At 45.9% G+C, this 16458-nt stretch overlaps 1 protein-coding gene across 1 annotated transcript in view; it reads right to left on the minus strand.

The window, feature by feature from the left end:
- ccdc141 (coiled-coil domain containing 141) overlaps positions 1-16458 on the minus strand; it is a 160547-nt gene that overhangs the window by 48834 nt on the left and 95255 nt on the right. Inside the window, exons 24-25 of the mRNA XM_051930465.1 lie at positions 13519-14363; positions 1085-1257 (exon numbers count right to left, since the gene is read on the minus strand). Coding sequence (XP_051786425.1) covers positions 1085-1257; positions 13519-14363 — 1018 coding nt within the window. The remainder of the gene's footprint in view (positions 1-1084; positions 1258-13518; positions 14364-16458) is intronic.

The raw sequence follows: 16458 nt of genomic DNA on the forward strand, positions 1-16458 counted from the left end.
CAGCTCCCCATTTTCAGTCCTTCTCTGGCTGATGTCAGGTGAGCCTTGGCTGGACAGACCAGTTCAGATTCCGGTTGACTCCCTTCCTCGTTTTTCAGGATCTCACACTCCTCTTTCCCTGTGAGGAAGCTCCAGTTCATAACACAATCTAAAAAGGTACTACACAGCCCCATAATTATAAGAATAAAACTAATTCATAGGTAGAAATACGGCGTAGAATTGTGCATAAGTGTGCAGAAATTATTAATAAGAAACCAAAGACAGAAATGATGGCGACAGCTGGTGGATGTGATGAGTAACTCTGAAGTGCTGAATTTGAAAACTGAGGACAAATGGACGGCTCCAGTGGCCCCTAGTGGTGAAGAAGTGAAACACTGGAGAGAAAGCAGTGGGCGAGGCAAGTAAGCTGAAGCCAAAGGCAGGTGCAGCGCCCCCTGCTGTCTGTATTCTGGCACAGAGAGCATTTCTGCTACATTCTTGTTTGATGCTATCAAGCCCCTTGTACTTCAATCAGCCAAGCTTTATTTTATATAGCGCCTTTCATGGTCAGCACCACCGCAAGACGCCTTACAAAGCAGGAAAGAAGAGAACACAAAACAAAACAGAAAGACAAGAGAATTACAACCCAAAGTACTTGAAAGGATGGCCTGGTGGGGGCCGAGTCTCGGTGAGGCGCTCAGGTAAGTCTGTCCCACTTTGTGATGCAGTGAGGGGTGCAACTTAAAGGTGACAGGTGATGAAAGAGGCGTAAGACGTTGCAGTGATTAAGTGTCCAGTTTTTTTGGCCCATCGGCGAGTGTCCCATTCACATGTGCTGCTCCATGTCTGGTTTTGTGACAGCGGTGAGTTCACACATCCGAAAAAACACACGCTGATTCCCACAGGGAGAGGGGGTGCTGTTAAAAGTGGGGGACCTTATCTCGTGCAAGTGACACGGCTGTGTCCCGTCAGGTGAAGCGTGCAAGTCCTCAGCCCTGGCTTTAGGATGCAAGCAGGTAGGTGAGCCACAAGAGGGCGCACAGCGTGCCAAAGTAAGGGAACCATTCTTGGAGAGGCTCAAGGGTGGCATCAGCCAGCACGTTACCTTGGACTTGCAGGATGGCGCTAGATGACAGCGTGCCACCAGAGTTTTTGGCCCGGGCAACATACAAGCCTGCGTCTTTGTCGGTGGCCTTGGCAATGAAGATGCTGTGCTTGCCTTCTTTGCGTGAGAGTGTCACGCGTTCGTCTCCGCTCAGTTTCTGGCCATTCCTGTACCTACGGCAAAGAATGTCTAAGTCACAGACTGACAAGGCATTGACATAAACACACATGAGAGGGCAGCTCTATCGCCAGTAGGGGGCACCAGCTGCCCAATCAACAACTTCTCAAGCAGGAAGAAAGGGAGTCGGGCGGCTCAGTCCGCACCATGAGGCACAAATGTAACTCTAGGGGGCACAGGAGGGAGGTGATGGGCACCCCAACCCAACAAAATTTGAACCAATAGCACTGAGTCTCCTTGGGCACAAATGCAGATTCAATTCCATCCATCCATCCATTTTCCAACCCGCTGAATCCAAACACAGGGTCACGGGGGTCCGCTGGAGCCAATCCCAGCCAACACAGGGCACAAGGCAGGAACCAATCCCGGGCAGGGTGCCAACCCACCACAGGACACACACAAACACACCCACACACCAAGCACACACTAGGGCCAATTTAGAATCGCCAATCCACCTAACCTGCATGTCTTTGGACTGTGGGAGGAAACCGGAGTGCCCGGAGGAAACCCACGCAGACACGGGGAGAACATGCAAACTCCACGCAGGGAGGACCCGGGAAGCGAACCCAGGTCTTCTAACTGCGAGGCAGCAGCGCTACCACTGCACCACCGTGCCACCCAGATTCAATTCTAGTCTGTAAAACCAACAGGGTAGTGCGAGCTGTGAAAGGCGCTTGATATCACAGCAAATCCAACTGTCCAATTTTGGAACTCAATATGGCTGACCAAAATAAGTCAGAAACCCACTTAATCTAAAATAGCCCCCCAAAATGAAGATGTGTCCATCCCAAAATAACCTGTTGAGTGGCCGATGCCAAATTTGAGAAGATGGGCCCCCAATTTGATTTTAGCGGATTACTTCAAGGGTACAAGACATCCAAGCAGCACAGTGTGTCAGAGCCGGTGAGACAACACTGGCACCTGTGGCCAGGCTCAGGATGGGCACCGTGTTTGAAACCTTTGGGATCATTTAATAAGGCAAACAAGGAATAACTGATGGCATGTGTGACAAGCGAAGGAATCACACGCAAGGGAGTTGATGAAGATGACAAAAATGCCCATGTAAGGGACGGCAAATGACAGCCAGGGTGCCAGTCGAGGCACCCAGCCTGCTGTTACAGACAAAAAGACACACGCCAAGTTGTGCTTAACATCCAAACTGGCATCCAGAAATCGATAAAAATAAATCTGTCAAACCCTAAAGTGGTCGTGAATTTTCATTGCGACTTCTCCGCTGTTGCTTTGTGTCCGACTTCATGTTTTTTCTTTATTTTGTCTTTATAGCAGCGTCATTTTGGGGCGTCTTTTGCTACCACATTGTTGAGGTCTCGTATTTCAGCAGCGGTGTTGTTGTTGATGAGAACATCTGCTGTTCAAGTGTCGTACGTGACATCAACAGCCCCCAGCTATAAAATGGCAGCTCACGCTTGTGGGACCCCCCCATATCCTCGAACAAATGTGAGGATTTTGTTTTGTTTGGAGTCCAATTCAAGACCCTTCACTTCCTTTTACAGGATTTTTTGGGTTGCTGAATTTCTTCCTGGTGTTTCTTTCAGGATTAAACAAGTTTAACAGCACCAGTGCTTGAACTGGAAGTAAATATTTATATAAGGCCGAGTGTGTTTGTCGGCTTCTCGGTACGCGTCGTAGTGCCGTACAAATTTGACACAATTGTTTAATCGAGTTTTGAGTGTCCCGTTATATGAGTATTGTGTCGAAGAGCGGGGAGGGACCCGCTTTGGAGGCGCTAATATAACTCTCTCTATATACATATAAAATCCAAAGTCTGTCTGTCTGCCCGCTTTTCACGAGAGAACGACTTGACGGATTTCGATCAGGTTGTTTTTTTTTTGTTTTTTTTAATAATTTTCTTGAACATTCCAGTTGATTTTGCGACTTCTGTCATCGCACTAAGTATCAGAGTTCGTCTGCCATACCGATTTATTTGCGCGAATCCAAGAGAGACGCAGTGGGCCGAGGGGAGGAGGCGGTGCCATGGGGTGTATCTTACATCCACTTAGCTAGCAAACAAGAGAACTACTTAACGGATTTAGAGCGGCTTTTTTCTAGAATTTTCTTGAACATTCCGGTTGATTTTGCGACTTCTCTCATTGCGCTAAGTATCATAGTTCGCTTGTGGTGCCAATTTATTAGCGCAAATCCGAGAGACACACAGCAGGGCCCTCCTCATTTACGTGCCAGCCTCGGGGCACATCTTATATCCGCTTAGCTAGCAAACAAGAGAACTACTTAACGGATTTAGAGCGGCTTTTTTCTAGAATTTTCTTGAACATTCCAGTTGATTTTGCAACTTCTCTCATCACAATAAGTATCAGAGTTCGCCTGCGGTGCCGATTTATTTGCACGAATCAGAGAGACACAGCAGACTGAGGAGAGGGGGAGGAAGGATCCTTCTCACTCATGTGCCAGCCTCGGGGTGTGTACCTTACATCCACTTAGCTAGCAAACATGAGAACTACTTAACAGATTTAGAGCGGGCTTTTTTCTAGAATTTTCTTGAACATTCCGGTTGATTTTGCGACTTCTCTCATTGCGCTAAGTATCATAGTTCGCTTGTGGTGCCAATTTATTAGCGCAAATCCGAGAGACACGCAGCGGGGCCCTCCTCACTCACATACCAGCCTCGGGGTGTGTACCTTACATCTGCTTAGCTAGCAAACGTGAGAACTACTTAACGGATTTAGAGCGGGCTTTTCTCTAGAACATTCCGGTTGATTTTGCGACTTCTCTCATTGCACTAAGTATCATAGTTCGCTTGTGGTGCCAATTTATTAGCGCAAATCCGAGAGACACACAGCAGGGCCCTCCTCACTTACGTGCCAGCCTCGGGGCACATCTTATATCCGCTTAGCTAGCAAACATGAGAACTACTTAACGGATTTAGAGCGGGCTTTTTTCTAGAATTTTCTTGAACATTCCGGTTGATTTTGCGACTTCTCTCATTGCACTAAATATCATAGTTCACTTGTGGTGCCAATTTATTAGCGCAAATTTGAGAGACACGCAGCGGGGCCCTCCTCACTCACGTGCCAGCCTCGGGGTGTGTACCTTACATCTGCTTAGCTAGCAAACGTGAGAACTACTTAACGGATTTAGAGCGGGCTTTTCTCTAGAACATTCCAGTTGATTTTGTGACTTCTCTCATCACACTAAGTATCATAGTTCGCCTGCAGTACCGATTTATTTGCGCGAATCTGAGAGACATGAGGCGGAGCCCACCTCACTCACTCACCCGCCTTGGGGCGCATCTTATATCCACTTAGCTAGCAAATGAGAGAACTGCTTAATGGATTTAGACCAGGCTTTTCTCTAGAACATTCCAGTTGATTTTGCGACTTCTCTCATCGCGCTAAGTATCATAGTTCGCTTGCGGCACCGATTTATTTGCGCTAATCTGAGAGAAACACTGCGGGCCGAGGGGAACAGGAGGTGGGTCCTCAGGAGTGGAGAGCCGGGCAGAGCCCTCCTCACTCACACGCCAGTCTCCGTTCGAGTTGCTCTACCTCTCGCCACGTGTTGGAGCGCACCTCGCCTCCACTTAGCTAGCAATACCTGTTTGTTGATTCATTTTTAAAGTTTGTGCTCTTTCACTACCATACAGGCAGAGCTGCGGGGGACGGCTAGTATTTAATATGGAAGAGTAGAGTTCTGATATTCATATATTATATCAAAGAGTGGGGCGGGCCCCCCATAGGGTTTAGAGCAAAAAGTGCCAGTATGGACTGATACTCCACTGCTGAAATGGAGTAAAAGCAGTGCCAGTCCACTTCAAGCCCTGACCGTGATGCCTTTTTTGATTTTCTGTATCAGCCGGATAGGCACATGCCATGTTGTCAAGGTGATGCAGGGTGTCACATAGGTGAAAACTGGGTGTGTGTCTCGCAGGGTGGAGTTCAACTAAACATAAGGGGAAGGTTTTCAATGCAACACTGCCACTAACGCAACGTCCATCTGATTTCGAGCAGAGGAACGCACTGGAAGACTGCTGACATCACTTCCTGTCAGAACTCCACCAGTTCCGCCCCTTTCTGCCTTCTCTGCTACACAACCACGTCATTCAGGACCTGCCTGCCGACCGGAGCGGATCTCCTCGATTAGGAAGTCATCTCCAGACTCCAGGAGGCCACCACACAACGTCAGCACTTTGCAATGGCTTCACGTTACTTTGGTTCATCCCAGAAATGAACCTGCAGTGCCTGGTTTTGTTCTCTTTGTTTCCAAGAGTGTGTGTGATGTCGGTTGTGTGATGATTTAAAGCTTCAGTGCCGTGCGTATTCTTCCTTATCCAAGACAAAGATTCCTCTAAAAAGCCTTACAAGTGAAAGATTTTGGGCTTCCTTTAACTGTTTAGCGTTTTGATTTGATAATTTGGATTTTCTGGTTTATGATCTTACAAAAACGGTCGTTAAAAATATTACTGTCTTGCCCTTGAGTCAATACAGAAGAAATCTTTGCAAAATTGTTGTAGTTAGAAAAACCGAAATTCTAGCAGGAGTTTCGACGACATTTCATTTCTGCCCAATATCTTTGTTTGGGCCTTTTGGTTTTCTTTGTTCTTCCCAATTAATGAACCTCCTCGCCTGTCCCGTCACTTGGTTCTTGTCCGTTCCATCTAATATCTCTAAGATTCATTTTCATGTAATTTCACAATCGTAGACTTCAAAACTCACTAAAAAAAATATATGGAAGCTTTTTAAAGGTTGAGGTGAAATCGAGGAATTGTGACAAGTGACAACTGCTCAGCCTGGCAGACACAGGTGGTATAGTAGGTAGGATCTCCCCAGCCAACACTTAGTCGGTAATTGCTGGCTATAAGGATGGGGTAATGGGATGGAGGTGGGAATATCGGTGGCATTGTGTGTGTTATCTTCCTGCATCAATGGCATGCATTTCACGGTTTGCTAATTTTACGAAATGTTTCAGGATGTGCAAATCTGTGGTTCACATGGCTTACTCAAATGGCTGCCCAACACTACTGGTCAGTCTGCATCTTTGTTGTCACCTTCCTGGTTCTCCTTTCCACCCGCTTGCCTGCCACAGCCTTGTGTACCCCAGACGAGTGAAAACTGCGTTATGCATCTGCTCTGCTGATCAAGGACACCGGTGGTGTAGTAGGTGGGATATCCAGAATTGCTTGTTAGGAAGGACTTGGAGATTTTGCGGTGAATGAATGCGTGGGACCAAACACCTTTCTTTCTGTGTCAACGGTGTGAATTACGCGGGTCATGATATGCTATAGTCTTACAATTTGTTTTGCGAAGTAAAAGTCGAAGCCTTGCTGCAAATTTAACCGTTACACTAATGGCTACTCAACACTGCTGGTCAGTCCTCATCTGCATCCTCATCCGTCTTCTCCAACTCAGGTCTGTCCTTACGTCTCACTGTGTCACCCTGTCCTCTTGTTTCTCCATCTAAAACAAAACCATTTTCCACTTGTCTGCGACTCTGGTGGGCAGGGACACCCTTGGGTTAATGTCAGTTGGAGAATTCCGGCTTGGTGACCTTCTGTCCTTCACCAGCTCTTAACTGGAATTGGATTTTTAAGAACATTACTGTAACAACTAAGAATCTCAACCACTAGTATACCCAGTTTACACTTGTACTTAAAACCCACCACAGGCATTTTGCTTTGGGCCTTTCAGATGGTCTTGTGCATGAGTGGTGGCTCTGTGGCTAGGGATCTGCATCAGAAGGTTGCCAGTTTGAATCCCGTAAATGCCAATAGGGACTCTGCTCTGTTGGGCCCTTAACCTGCAATTGCTAAGCGCTTTGAGTAGTGAAAAAAGCGCTATATAAATACAAATAATTATTATGTCCAGGGAATGAATCACAGAGGGGTCTCAAAACTGTGATGTGGTTAAGAGCTCAGTGAAGACCCACTAAGGTGGGATGTGCATTGAGATAGGATGCTTCCTTTTGGGAATATACCAGGTACAGCTCACTTGGATACACCCTGAAGGGATTACGCACCCCTTCAACTGGCCTTGGGAATTTCAGAGAAGGTTCTGGAAGAATGTGCCAAAGACTGAGCAGCCTGGTCTCCCAGATTGTCAGGTTGGCAGTGCGACCCTCATCAAGATACGTGCAGGGAAAGTGAAATGAAGGGACACTGCGAGCACAAGGAGACTGAAGAGCAAACCTGAGACCTTCAGCTTTACAGTTCAACACCTCGTCCACTAGGGGGCTACCGCTCAGACTGGGCACAGATATTCCGACACTGAGAAGGTGACCAAAATATTTTAAATAATGGACCAGAAGAAGTGACTTTGAGTCAAAAGACAAACATGGATATGTAGCTGGGAGGCCAATTAAACAAACACAGTCATCAAGGCAAAATCGAAAAACCTAAATTGCTGTCAAAAAGCGCAGAGTAAGCGTCATTTACCGAGATCACCAGATAAGAACGTGAGAAATCTGACAAACGAGAGGAGACCCCTCAGCATTCAGTTTGTTTGTTCAGCTAGTAGCTAAGCTGCCCCATACAGATCCTCCTTAAAGCTTCAACTCGTTGGCTCAGTAGTTTGTTCTGGAGTTCCCCCAACTCTTCACATGAAGAAGTGTAAATTCAACCAATGTCCTCGAGTACGCTATTCACCGTTCATCTGAAAGAATTCTGTTGGATCTACAGTTAGGTCCATAAATATTTGGACAGAGATAACTGTTTTCTCATTTTGGTTCTGTACATTACCACAATGAATTTGAAATGAAACAACTCAGATGCAGTTGAAGTGCAGACTTTCAGCTTTAGTTCAGTGGGGTGAACAAAACGATTACATAAAAATGTGAGGCAACTAAAGCATTAATTTAACACAATCCCTTCTTCATTTCAGGGGCTCAAAAGTAATTGGACAATTGACTCTAAGGCTATTTCATGAGCAGGTGTGGTCAAGTCCATCGTTATGTCCTTATCAATTCAGCAGATAAAAGGCATGGAGTTGATTTGAGGTGTGGTGCTTGCATGTGGAAGATTTTGCTGTGAACAGACAACATGCGGTCAAAGGAGCTCTCCATGCGGGTGACAGAAGCCATCCTTAAGCTGCGAAAACAGAAAAAACCCATCTGAGAAATTGCTACAATATTACAAGTGGCAAAATCTACAGTTTGGTCCATCCTGAGAAAAAGCAAGCACTGGTGAAGTCAGCAACGCTAAAAGACCTGGACGTCCACGGAAGACAACAGTGGTGGATGATCGCAGAATCATTTCCATGGTGAAGAGAAACCCCTTCACAACAGCCAACCAAGTGAACAACACTCTCCAGGGGGTAGGCGGGCGTATCGATATCCAAGTCTACCATAAAGAGAAGACTGCATGAAAGGAAATCCAGAGGGTGCACTGCAAGGTGCAAGCCACTCATAAGCCTCAAGAACAGAAAGGCGAGATTGGACTTTGCTAAAGAACATCTAAAAAAGCCAGCACAGTTCTGGAAAAACATTCTTTGGACAGATGAAACCAAGATCAACCTCTACCAGAATGATGGCAAGAAAAAAGTATGGAGAAGGCGTGGAACAGCTCATTATCCAAAGCATAGCACATCATCTGTAAAACACGGTGGAAGGAGGCAGTGTGATGGCTTGGGTGTGCATGGCTGCCAGTGGCACTGGGACACTCGTGTTTATTGATGATGTGACACAGGACAGAAGCAGCCGAATGAATTCTGAGGTGTTCAGAGACATACTGTCTGCTCAAATCCAGCTAAATCCAGCAGTCAAATTGATTCATGATACAGATGGACAATGACCCAAAACATACAGCCAAAGCAACCCAGGAGTTTATTAAAGCAAAGAAGTGGAAAATTCTGGAATGGCCAAGTCAGTCCCCTGATCTTAACCCAACTGAGCAGACATTTCACTTGTTGAAGACTAAACTTCAGACAGAAAGGCCCACAAACAAACAGCAACTGAAAGCCGCTGCAGTAAAGGCCTGGCAGAGCATTAAAAAGGAGGAAACCCAACATCTGGTGACGTCCAGGAGTTCAAGACTTCAGGCTGTCATTGCCAGCAAAGGGTTTTCAACCAAGTATTAGAAATGAACATTTGATTTCCAGTTATTTAATTTGTCCAATTACTTTTGAGCCCCTGAAATGAAGGGATTGTGTTCAAAAAATGCTTTAGTTGCCTCACATTTTTATGTAATCGTTTTGTTCACCTCACTGAATTAAAGCTGAAAGTCTGCACTTCAACTACATCTGAGGAGTTGTTTCATTTCAAATTCACTGTGGTGATGTACAGAACCAAAATTAGAAAACAGTTGTCTCTGTCCAAATATGTATGGACCTAACTGTACGTTATCGATGCCTTTGAGAATTCTAAAGTCGTGGATGAGGGCCACATGCGGTCTCCTGAGCTGGAGATGAAGAATAACTAGATGGACACACGCAGACTCGGAGGAACACAAGAGTTCATCATGTCCTTTGTAGCCCTAGACCCGCCACTCACCGTCTGCTTATTTCTCTAGCAACGAATCGACAACAACAGCACCACAAATGGCAGCACCAATGGAAGACACAATGGCATCATGGGAAAGATGGTAATAAGATATTGAACTTTACAATCACACTTTCTGAAAGCAAACTATCATTACATTCAAAATCGTTGGGTTATAAAACCCAAGCTAAATACGCATATTTTAGAAAACAACTTTAGAAAGTGAAAAAAAACAAAAATGGAAATCATTAACACTAGAAAATCATTTATAAATGCCATAAATTATAAGAACAGAATCCTCTTTTAAAGGTGCTGGCAGGATATTTAAGTTTCAGGATTGGAGAGATACTTCCCGATAAAACACGTTCTGTCCCTGTTTTGTCCTCACAACGTCCTTGTTTTGTTTTCTACTCATTAACCTTGCAACTGCGTCTGAGTGAACGAAACGTGTGTGACCTTTTAGGTAAATCTGCCAACAACGAGAACAACCGCACAAAGTACGACCTCAATACAGTGGCGCAGCTAGGGGCGGGCGGAGGGGGCGGTCCACCCCGGCCGGCACATTTTTGGGGGGCGACATTATTGGCCAAAAGGCTCAGAACACTTCAGGTGTAAGCTGCAGGGTTCGGAAAAATATCACTCATGAATGAAAAAAAGTCAAATTCTCTGATTTTCATCCACAAAAGCTTCAAAAATCATTTTCAGACGGTCCTTCTGTGACGGCATCAGACACGGCAGTTGAAATTTATGAGGCGATAACGAAAATAAACAGAAACATTACACTGATAATAATTTCTAGGAAGATAAACAACTAATCTGCGGTGGGTTGGCACCCTGCCCAGGACTGGTTCCTGCCTTGTGCCCTGTGTTGGCTGGGATTGGCTCCAGCAGACCCCCGTGACCCTGTGTTCGGATTCAGCGGGTTGGAGAATGGATGGATGGATAAACAACTAATTCACAATGTGTAATTTCGTTTCGTTATCAATCCGAATGCATTCTTGCTCATCCCCACCTATCACTTGTACACCACACCGGTTCTGGTTTTCGCAGCGTAATTATATTAAACTAATAATCAGAACACGGCTTATCAGTGCGTGTATACTATATTCTTGTCTAGTTGATGCTTATAAATAATTACTCTTCTCCACCCTGCCTGCACGCTCTTCTTCACTTCTCTTCCACAATCCCCATTACTCTGTACTGTTGATCCCAAGTATTTAAACTCAGCCACCTTTGCCACCTCTACTCCCTCATCCTCACCATTCCACTGACCTCCTTCTCATTCAAACACATGTATTCTGTCTTGGTGGTCCTACTGACCTTCATTCCTCTCCTCTCCTCTCATATCTCCACCTCTCCTGGGTCTTCTCAACCTGCAGATCACAATGTCATCAGCAAACATCACAGTCCACGGGGACTCCTGTCTGATCTCATCTGTCAGCCTGTCCATCACCATTCCAAATAAGAAAGGGCTCAGAGCCGATCCCTGATGTAATCCCACCTCCGTCCCTCCCATCACAGACCTCACCACTGTCACCCTTCCCTCGTACATATCCTGTACAACTCTTACGTACTTCTCTCCCACTCCCAACTTCCTCATACAATACCACAGCTCCTCTCTCCTCAGCCTGTCATTTGCTTTCTTCAGGACCACAAAGACGCAATGCGACTCCTTCTGACCTTGTCTAAACTTCTCCATCAACATCCTCAGATCAAACATCACATCTGTGGTGCTCTTTCTTGGCATGAAACCACACTGTTGCTCACTAATCATCACCTCACTTCTTAACTGAGTTTCCACTACTCTTTCCCATAACTTCATGCTGTGGCTCATCAGTTTTATCCCCCTGTAGTTACTACAGTCCTGCACATCCCCCTTATTCTTAAATTTCAGCCCACCAGTACACTTCTTCTCCACTCTTCAGGCATCCTCTCACTTTCCAAGATTCCATTAAACAATCTGGTTAAAAACTCCACTGCCATCTCTCCTAAACACCTCCATGCTTCCACAGGTATGCCATCTGGTCCAACAGCTTTTCCATTTCTCATCCTCTTCATTGCTGTCCTTACTTCCTCCTTGCTAATCCGTTGCAGTTCCTGATTCACTATCTCTATAATAATAATTCATTACATTTATATAGCGCTTTTCTCAGTACTCAAAGCGCTATCCACACAGGGAGGAACTGGGAAGCAAACCCACAATCTTCCACAGTCTCCTTACTGCAAAGCAGCAGCACTACCACTGCGCCACCTGTGAGGACTTCATGCTGTGGCTCATCAGTTTTATCTCCCTGTAGTTACTGCAGTCCTGCAGTCCTACATCATGCAACCTCTTCTCTCTCTCTTTCTCTCGTTCTCTTAAAATGACGTAATCGATCGCACCCATTGAAACACTTATTTCAGTACTGGATGTGTCATTTTGGAGAAACTCTCTTTTCTTCTAGAATGTCCCGTTGTGATGTGATGACTATTGACTACTCAGTACCACTCAGTGCCGACAGCAGCCAAGTGGACTTTTCGCGTGTGATTTTTTTCCATGCCCACACGTTCACATCTAATGCGTTCGCCCACACTGAGTTCGCTCTACATGAATCCGTACATCAAGGCCTGAAGTAAGCTGCACCATGAAGAACGTACACTGAGCAGTATTCAGCTGGCACGCACAACTAACTGGACTAACCGTACATATTTACGTATAAGTCAGGTGTTGAAACCTGAAAAATCGATCATAAAATCAGACCTCGACTTATACGGCCGTTCAAAAATATGACACTTTTTTTTTTTTTTCATCTTCTGGCCTACTCCAATCTCGCTCATCAGTTTCTCAGACTCATCGAATTTTGTTGCAGTAGCCCAGTTACCAATTTTTTTCGCCACTTCAACGACTTTTAATTTAAAACCAGCTTCATATTTTCTTCTGCTCGAACGCTCCATCGTGGATAAGGGATACTCTTACAATAAAGGTGTATGAGGGTATGAGATACGAAAACACAAATCAGTGTAAACGTCACTTCAGAATAGTTCGGGTATCACCGTGTGGTCATGTGGGCACAATACATAGAAAATAATGGCTCCATGGTTACTCTCTCAGGTGGGTGTTAGCATATCATAATCTCTTGGACCAATAGTGTGAGTTTTCCCGCATTCGACTTATATGACCGACATTATAAAATACCGGAAATTATATGTTAAGATCAACTGCCGACTTATCCGCGAGTATATATGTAAGTACCACCACAGTAAAACTCTCGTCTTGATCGATATGGAGGGAGTGGACATACTTACCTACCTACCTACCTACCTAGCAAAACTCTGGTGTACACCTATGGATGCTGACTGCGTAAAGTGGGTGAGCAAGCCTCATATTTTTAATTCTTGCTTTGAACTCCCAGAATCCCTTTGGGACATCCAGAGATGCGGTGGGACAGAGGGAGGGGGAAAAAAGAGACAGCCGTGTCTAGTGAGTGTCACTCTTCTCAACGTTCTTTAATAAATTCATTATAATGGACCCAACACTCCCCACCCCACCCCACCCCACTAACCTTGTGTCACCCTCCCAGAAAGCACCAACCGCACGCAGACGGCACACCCGTCATGTATCTGACCGCTGCCTTTGGTGTGGCCTGTCATTTGGAATGATGAGCTCAGAGAGCGGATATAAAAAAAAAATAAAATAAAATAATAATGGGCATAACATGTCCAAAAAAAAAAAAATAAAATAAAAAAGCCCTGGCGGCATAGCGTCGCCGTAGACAAGGAAAGAGGAACACAAAAGAGAAGCGCTTCATTCGCACTTGTGATAGGCTACCCACCAGGTGAGAGCGGGTTCTGGAAATCCAGTCACTTCCACCTCCAGGGTGACGGGGGAGCCCTCTTTGACGGAGGCATTAGCTAAGAGTTTGGAGAATCCCGGGCCTTGTCCCGTCACGCTGGTGCTGCCTCGGCTTCCCGGCGACAGCCTGATTTCTTCCCGAATGGTGGTGGGCTTGCACATGTCCAATTCAGACTTGCCACTAGGAGATGCCTGGGTGGACGGCACCCCTAAGATGACAGAGGGATGAAGATTTTGGGAGTCAACCACTTCCTCCTGTGTCTCCGAGAAACTCTCGTGAATGGCGTAGTGGGTCTCCTGGTGTTGGCGCACGGTGCCGCTGCTGCCACTGGCTTTGCTTTTCAGGATGCTGGACAGGGTGCTGGAGATGATGGTTGGTGCTGGGACAGTCAGTGGACTGCGGACAAAGGACGATGATTCCGACCTGAATTTAGGATACTGACTCCCTCCGGGTGATGGGCAGCCCTCGGGGGCACTCAGGGTCCACTCACGCCTCCTGCTTGTCATCTCGGCAGCAGCTCCAGGTGTGAGGACGTCAAAACTGCCAGTCATTCTGTTTGCAAAGTGTGACGTCCCCTGCTGGCTGAACTGGTTACCATGTGGACTCTGAGCACCCTCATCCAGGTCAGTCTCCGAATGCAGAATGTTGGACTCGGGGGTCTCGGAGAGGGGAGGCAGAGAGATGTCATCTGGCGAAGCGCAATCATATTCATCGTTTGACATGGTCTCCTCCATGAAGAACTCGTGGTGAAGGTCCGCTTCGGCCGCCATGCAGCCGTCTGAGAAGTCGAGGTCCTCCGAATGCTGGGGCTCCTCCTGTTTTTTCTGTGAAGAAAACACAAAAATGGAGATGTTAGGAGTCAGCAGGATGTGAACGCCACGGGTCCACAAAAGCGGCCATGTCAGTTAGCAAGAAGATCGCTGGGACCAGGTGACATTTATCAGGGAGGGCTTCACTAAAAAAGGAGAAAACAGAAATTTTAGTGATGGGCAAAAATGGAGGGTATTAGAAATAAATTAATCCGTTAGGCTTAAAAGTCAAGATGGAGGTAAAGAATTTAGGGGTCATTATTGACTCACACCTCAATTTTAAATCACATATTAATCAGATTACCAGGACAGCATTTTTTTCACTTAACCCTTAAACCACTGGAACCGGCTATAGTTGGTTCCCAATGCAATTTGCCAGCATGCTGGAGCCGAGTGTATTCAGCAACGTACATTCATTGAACGCCACAACCGGCTATAGTCGCTTCACAGAGCAATTTGCCATCACGGCGCAGCTGATCAGTCCGTGCCATACATTTGTTCAGCAGCCACTGGCGCCCCCTGCAGCCTCACTGTTCCTGGGATTGAGTCGCTGCACTAGACTGGCCTGCCAGCATCAGCGCTTACCTCGGTGTGCCTGCGTGCAGCAAGTTCAAGCGCAGTTGGCTCGGTGATTTACTGAATGTCATCCATGGTGTCAGTCGCACCTTATATAGTACCTTCATAATAGATTATTCCAGTCGTTTTTTTTAATAGTTTTTACAGTTCATTGGCAGTGTGTACAGTAAAATGATCAGCGTTGCAGTAATTGTGATGCTTTTTCCATGAAAAAAAATGCGTGTTCCATTAAAATTTCACATTTTCTTTGTGAATCGTGACATTTACTTAAAAAGTGCAGCAAAAAAGTATTTGGCGTCCGGGGGTGCATTATCCCCTAAGTCTGTGGCGGTTTAAGGGTTAAGAAATATAACAAAAGTTAGACCCCTCATAGCTTTGCAAGATGTAAAATTAGTTGATGCTTTTGTTTTCAGTTGACTAGATTATTATAATGTGCTCCTCTCAGGACCACCCAAGAAAGACATCAATCGATTACAACGAGTGCAGAATGGAGCTGCTAGACTCTCAATAGGAAACAAAAATCCGAGCACATCTCCCCAGTCTGAGCGTCACTACACTGGTTACCCGTGCCATTTAGAATTGACTTTCAAATACTGCTGATGGTTTACAAAGCGGGTGGCACGGTGGCGCAGTGGGTAGCGCTGCTGCCTTGCAGTTAGGAGACCTGGGTTCACCTCCCGGGTCCTCCCTACGTGGAGTTTGCATGTTCTCCCCGTGTCTGCGTGGATTTCCTCCCACAGTCCAAAGACATGCAGGTTAGGTGCATTGGCGATTCTAAATTGTCCCTACTGCGTGCTTGGTGTGTGGGTGTGTATGTGTGCCCTGCGGTGGGCTGGCGCCCTGCCGGGGTTTGTTTCCTGCCTTGCGCCTTGTGTTGGCTGGGATTGGCTCCAGCAGACCCCCGTGACCCTGTAGTTACGATATAGCAGGTTGGATAATGGATGGATGGTTTACAAAGCCCCTTGGCAATATTTTTCGCAAATATAACATTAATTTTTACTGTTATGCTGATGACACCCAGCTCTACCTTGCTGGTAAACCCACCTCCTCTTTTCCACCACCCTCGCTTATTGACTGCATTTCTGAAATTAAATCCTGGTTTTCTTTGAATTTTCTTAAACAGTGACAAAACTGAGGTTCTCCTCATTGGTTCAAAATCATCATTATCCAAAACCAATAATCTTTCTCTTATTATTGATGACTTTGTTGTTTCCCCATCATCTCAGGTCAAGAGTCTGGTTGTGATCCTCGACAGTACTCTATCTTTCCAATGTCACATTAATAACATCACCTGGTCTGCTTACTTCCACCTACGTAATATTAATCACATTCGCCCCTCCCTCACTCCTCATACCACCGCCATTCTTGTTCATAGTCTTGTCACTTCTCGGCTGGACTACTGCAATTCACTCCTCTTTGGTCTCCCTAACAAATCTCTTCATAAGCTTCAGTTAGTCCAGAATTCTGCAGCACGTATCATCACTCGAACCTCATCTATTCGCCATATTACTCCTGTCTTGCAGCAGCTTCATTG

This window comes from Erpetoichthys calabaricus, chromosome 8, assembly GCF_900747795.2.
Source record: "Erpetoichthys calabaricus chromosome 8, fErpCal1.3, whole genome shotgun sequence".
NCBI classification, from domain to species: Eukaryota; Metazoa; Chordata; class Cladistia; order Polypteriformes; family Polypteridae; genus Erpetoichthys; species Erpetoichthys calabaricus.